Source organism: Rhagoletis zephyria, unplaced genomic scaffold, assembly GCF_001687245.7.
Source record: "Rhagoletis zephyria isolate East Lansing unplaced genomic scaffold, Rhagoletis_zephyria_1.1 Rzeph_scaffold_08341, whole genome shotgun sequence".
Classification (NCBI taxonomy): domain Eukaryota; kingdom Metazoa; phylum Arthropoda; class Insecta; order Diptera; family Tephritidae; genus Rhagoletis; species Rhagoletis zephyria.
Genome location: NW_016165421.1, coordinates 11,298 through 17,692, shown reverse-complemented (window position 1 = coordinate 17,692; position 6,395 = coordinate 11,298). Strand labels below are relative to the sequence as shown.

Below are 6,395 nucleotides of genomic sequence, written 5' to 3'. Positions count from 1 at the left end.
AATCAGTCTCTTTTACAAGTTAAATGAAATATTTTAATATGGCTGTCAAACGAGATAGATTTAATTCTATGAATAATGAAGTGCCAAAAGAATTCAGAAAACAAGCGCGCAGGTCCAAACGAGAGACTATTGAAGCAAGCCCAGTAAAGACGAACGAAATGACTAGGCTCAGGGTACTGCTATTAAGCTCTCTCTCGAAAGTTTACAAGAAATTGTTAGAGTTTCATCCGGGGGAATATTAGTTATTTATTATCCTCAAGAACCGTTTATGAAATAAGACCGTAACAAATCAGCAATACCGTAAGTTGTCTAATGTCCCATCTCAATGACAGCAATTATCTAGTTGGGCCATCTGAGGTTAAAGGCAATAGGAATTTGCTCACCTTCAGCCCCTCGATGTATCCAGTCATAGCTGGAAAAATTATTTACGCAGTTTCTGATTGTGGAATTGTTATCCAAATGTAGGAAGGCTATTAATGGATTGAAAATCTTGATGTGAGCTCTGTGTAGTCAAATGGTCAGATGGCTCATTATTAGGTACTCGCGTAAGACCTGGAACTGAGAGCAAACGGCTTACTCAGGCTTGCATTTTCCAAATCGCTTGTTAAAGAGCTGGCCAATAACTTGAACGCAGCTTGGCTGTCACTGCAGATACGTAAGCTCTTGCCCCTCCACCTATTTTACACCATGCAGTCCATGACCATGAGGTCCGCGAAATGCCTTCGGAGAGATGTAAATCCACAGGATTCCTCTTGGGGACAGACACCACGTTTTACCAAAGACCTGTTTAAATTTTCAGAATGTTGGTAAGGATTTGGAGGTCCATTGCTCAACGTGAGAAAAGTTTACTATTGAAGATAACACCTAAATATTTTACTTCAGAAGAAATTTAAATAGTCCTTTAAGGACATGCCCGGGCAGAGGGGACAAGGTCTTCCAACATTCATCGCCTAGAGTTGAGCGCATGACTACTTCTGGTCGAGTTAGTGGACAGGAAACAACTGACAGAGAAGGGCCTTTAATGAGGCAGGCCACATTTTTTGCATAGACCTGGGCGTAGATATTAGAGCAGCTAAGTTTGATCACAAGGGGATCAATTATCAAGCACTAGAGCAAATGTTGAACACTCACCGTCCGGAGGAACTCCGCTCGTAGCAAATTGAGCCCCTTTTGTCTGAAACTTATCGACTTTTCGCGCGGGCGGTGAACAAATCCGATGTACCAGCAATATACTCCATGGCTCAGAGCCCAGTTGCACATGCTATCGAAGATGGCATTGTCAAAAGCACGCTCAACGTCTACAAAAATTTTCAAGGCGAATTCTGTGTTTCTGATGGCGTTACTATATCTGATTTTGCAGGGCCATCTCACATGATTTCCCGACTGATAGGCTTATTGACGCAACGACAGAGTATATGATGAAAGCGTCTCCATACGAATGCGCAACTCAGCTAATCTTTCGTGACTTTTCAGCTGGAAGCACACTCATGTTAATGGCCCTGAAGTTTGTATGGCTGGCTTTATGGATTTAGAAGACGTCCACTAGGTTCCATGTTTAATCTTAATTTCTTGTATTTTTTCTTAATGTTCACAGCAGATGCTTGATTTCGAACTAAACCTGCCGACTCCACTTCTTTCGCTGAGTGGAAGTTTGCCCTACGACTGAAGTACGACCTATTTCAGATTTTTTTTTTCAAAAATGCCCTATTTTGGAATTCGATTGAACAATGCCCTATTTCAGCACTCGGTTCACAAACTCCGCTTCAAAAACTCTGGTTAAAAATTAAAAAAAAAAAATATAACAAATTTTTAAATTTTATTTTTTTTTAACCGACTTCCAAAAAAGGAGGAGGTTATCAGTTCGTCGGAATATTTTTTTTTTTTTTATGTATGTTACCGCATAACTTTGGACCACGTCAACCGATTTCGATAATTCTTTTTTGCATCGGAAAGGTAGTGTCTCAGAGGTGGTCCCATACTAATCTGGTTAAGATCCGATCAGTGGATCATGAGATATATATATATATATATATATTTTTTTTTTATATGAGAGTTTAAGTCGTTTTTTTTGGATAAAAATTACTTGTTTAATTCTGTACAAGGTTTGAAATGTTGATTCATATGCTGTTTTTTAACCGACCTCCCAAAAAGAAGGTTATCGATTCGTCCGAATATTTTTAATTTTTTTTTAATGTATGTTACCACTTAACTTTGGACCACGTTAACCGATTTCTATAATTATTATTTTTTAAAGGAAAGGTGTTACCTCATAGGTCATCCCATACTACTTTAAATCCGATCAGGGGATCTAGAAGAAACTAACGACAATCTTAAATTTTTATATGAGGATTGAAGTCGGTTTTTTTGCTTAAAAGCTACTTGTTATTTAATGATTTAGACTTTTATAAAAAATATCAAACATTAAATAAACAAAGGAAAAATATTATATATTTGCTCTTATTTTTTCCACCACTGTAAGTAGTATAGCAACTAATCTGGTATATGTTGCTCATTTCAATTTAAAGGGTACATTATTTTGACATTTTTGGCATTAAAAAACTTTTATCTATAATCTAAATATTGCTGTAATTATAAACGGTGCACTGCGCTTTAAGTGTCCAATCGACCGTTAAGGCTCCACTTGCCTATAAAAGCAGGTTTACCAACAGTTGAGTACAAATTATAAAGAAATTATATTTCTGAACACACTTACGCAGCAGAAGGTACCTCCAACTATTTTATGTATTATACAGCTAGCCTGTTGGCCATTTTGCTCGGTGCTTCGGTGCGAAATGTAAAGGTGAGAAATATTAAATTTCATTTATGTCATAAATAATTCACAATTCCTTTCTAGTCACGCTACATCTCACTCTCATTCAATGTGTCTCTAAAAATGGACGAGGATCGCCAAGAACAGCAGCAGCAACAACAATCATTTGAACGGCAACAAGAGCTGTCACGTCCAACACTCTCTGCTGCTGTCTTACGTTCATGTATGAAAGAAACCGAACTTTCTATGTCTGAGCTAAAACGATTTCGTCTAAGTTTGCTCACACATGATCTTGAAGTTTTGAATAGCACCAATGGCCAGACTACGGAACAGCCATGTGCTGCTGATGCGAATGACTATGATTCAGTGCTCGATGAAGACATTAGTTATGAAGAAAATGCGCAAAAAAGGAACATTGCGGTGTATGAAGATTCACGTTCACTAAAAGTTGGTGACAGTGGAGATGAAGCGCTGCAATGTTTTGCCTATTGCCTCTACGAGCAATTGGGTCTCTTTTCGAAGGGTGTGTATATGGAGGAGCAGCTCTTCGCCAAGCTGTATGCGATTGTTGGGCGTGAGAGGCATTTGGTGAAGCAGTGTATGGACTTGAATGCCATGAATATATGTGAGTCTTCGTATAAAATGCATTTATGCTACGCACGCCTTAAGAGCCTCGAAGAGGAGAGTCAACTGCGCGATGCACTTGGGTATGGTGCCGATGACAGAGTGATGGAAGAGGAAGAAGCAATTGAGGATAAAGAAAACGAAGAAGAAGTTGATACAACGTAGGCGAGCATCAAACAAGAATTAGATTGAAAGAAGTGTGGAAAATGTCGAAAGGAGTTGGCTTAGCTGATTCGAGCACTAATGGGATCTTGTAAATTATGTATAGCTTTGAAAACTTAAAATATTCACGCCTAAGGAAAATGATTTCTTAGAAAGGTGGAACTAATAATGAATGAAGCAAGTGAAGTAAAACGAAATAAAATGAGGTACAACTACAAGCGCGGAGCACGGTGTACTAGAGAGAGAAACTGTTATAAACTGTTATTTACAAAATTTTTTTTTAAGAGAAAACAATTTCTGGTTTAATTTCATTTCGTTTTAAAGAACTTAATTTTTTACTTTATTAATTAAATTTTGTTTTAATTTTTAGTTTTTAATGTTTTGAAAAGAAAAATACATACATATATTTATATTTTCTAAAGCATTATGTATTTTAAGAAATTTTTTTATTTTCTTATTATATATTTTTGGTTTTTTTTCATTTTCAGATTTTATTTTTCAAGAAGAAATTTTTTTTGCTGAATTTAATTTAGTTTCTAAAATATTTTTCTCTTAACTATGTTTTTTTTTTTTCATTTTTACATTTTACTCTTTCAAAAAGAAAAATTTGTTTTTCAATTTCAACTATGTAATTGAAAAAATTTGTTTTATTGCTTTCCTTTTTAACTGTTTTTTTTTACTTAAATTTTCTTTTAAATTTTATATTATGGAACAATTTTTTTTAAATTNGTAATTGAAAAAATTTGTTTTATTGCTTTCCTTTTTAACTGTTTTTTTTTTTACTTAAATTTTCTTTTAAATTTTATATTATGGAACAATTTTTTTTAAATGTCATTGAATTTTAAGGAACTTATATTTTTTTGTTTCATTGATTAAATTTGTTTTCTTTCTTTAATAAAATTTTCTTTTAATTTTTAGTTTCTGTTGTTTTAAATTTTTAGCTTTTATTGTTTTAAAGGAGAAAACTATATGCTGTTTTGAATTCATTGAATTTTTAGAAAACTTATAGTTAAAATACAAACAAAAAAACGTTACGACCTCCTCGTTAGCAGATCTTTCGATTACACTATCGAAAGACAGTAAAGAGCTTTCAAGATAAGAATTGACAATTGTCTCGTGAAAGACTTTTGGTTTTTCGAACACCTGTCACGTTCACTTCTTTAGTAAATAACGTATTAATATAAACACATTGCGGTTATTCCAGCGCTCCATTAAAAACTTGCAAAAAAATTTGATGTGGCTAAATTAAACTCCCTAATATTTTCTTTGTCCCATATCTCCGTCCTACCTACTTATTTGTTAAACTGACGAAGGTACGAACTGTAGTTGTACTTGTGCCGCATAGCGTCATGACGCATGACATACAATTATTTTCGTTGGCCTAGCGTGAAATTGTCGCTAGTGCTTGCCGTCCTATTTAAATTCAAATCAAATTTATTTAAATGGTTAATAAGTATAACAAAAAATTAACACGTTTCTCTAAAAGTTTAGTCAATTATTATTTTTTACTTATAAATTATACATATTACGCCAAGTAAATCAAACTGAAAATAATTAAGTTATTGAAACCAATGAATTGTGCTCTAAATAGTGAAAAGCTACTATTGGTTTTTTATACCGTGCAATTTATTTTGGGCATACCTATTTAAACGAAAGCCCTCCACCGAAAACTTAACATTTGATAACGAAAAGGAAGCGTGATGAAATCGTACGGTTCTAAACAAGCGCTCTTGGTCGTTGTGCTCTGCAGTCTAATATCGCAGGTGAATTTTTGAAAAACTTCAACAAAATTGCTTTACAATCTCAGTTTTCTTTCTTACTATCAGCTGCTCGCGGCTGATGACAAAACCGCACGCGAAACATGTATCCAGCAGTCGAAGTTGAGTGCCGATGACGCGAATCGTGTGAGAAGCGCTACTTCTATAAGTAAACTTCTACAAAATAACTCCGCCACATTGGAATGTTTCCAATTGTGCTACTATCAACAAGTCGGTCTCATAGACACTAGTGGCAAAATTACATTGACTAAAGTGTTGGCTTACCTCGTGCAAGTCACTGGTATATCGGATGCAACGAAATTAACTGCTGCACTGCGCGCATGCGAGTCGGTGCAGGCTACCAATCAGTGCGATAAGGTATATCAATTTGAGAAGTGCACTTTCAACAAATTGGGTATTTGAGCATTTCAGAACTACATACATGTCGGTAGAGTAGTATTACTCTCAAATTTGCCTTAATCTGTTATTTCATATTGTGATGGGAACTGCTATGTGCTCGTCTAATAAAGCTCATGTAGAGCATCAATTAATCAAACAAATTTGAGTTTTAAATGAGTAGCAATTTGAAAGACAGTAACTATTTCGGCGTGTATAAGACCCAATACCCACAAGAGCCCACAATTTTTAAGGCTAAGATTACCGTAATCATGATTTTCTTACAGGTAGTCTAAAGAGATTAAGCGCAGCATAATTTGTAATATGTCCAGTTTGGAGGACAATAAACGTGCCAAGCAGACTAAAAAAACATAAAACCCTTACTTGAAAAGTAAAATCCTCCTGGCGTTAGGGGCTTCTAACTCTTATGCTAACCTTACTTAACTTATCTTGGCTGATCCTTTAGATCTCACAGAGAGCATTAATTGGTCCTTACTTTCACCAATAATGTATGAGATGATTTGAGACTGTCGCTCAAAATTTCCCCAACTAGTATTTTGCATTCTAGCTCTGGAATGGCTAGAAGCTGGTGGGTGTTTTTTTCTTTCTATGTAAGAGCGAAGCATGATCTTTGATGTCATTGCCATGTCTATCCTAAGATGGCTATTTAAATGCAGTGACGGATG

General features: G+C 35.2%; 2 protein-coding genes across 2 annotated transcripts; both read left to right on the top strand.

Annotated features, from left to right (window-relative positions):
- The first annotated feature begins 2,740 nt into the window (after window positions 1-2,740).
- On the top strand, window positions 2,741-3,559 carry Obp56c (Odorant-binding protein 56c). The gene is made up of 2 exons (XM_017631037.1): window positions 2,741-2,800; window positions 2,855-3,559. The coding sequence occupies exons 1-2, from the start codon at window positions 2,741-2,743 to the stop codon at window positions 3,557-3,559; spliced, it is 765 nt and encodes a 254-aa protein (XP_017486526.1).
- Window positions 3,560-5,256: 1,697 nt separating this feature from the next.
- LOC108374979 (uncharacterized) lies at window positions 5,257-5,736 on the top strand. Its single transcript, XM_017631040.1, has 2 exons — window positions 5,257-5,319; window positions 5,383-5,736. The coding sequence occupies exons 1-2, from the start codon at window positions 5,257-5,259 to the stop codon at window positions 5,734-5,736; spliced, it is 417 nt and encodes a 138-aa protein (XP_017486529.1).
- The last annotated feature ends 659 nt before the right edge of the window (window positions 5,737-6,395 follow it).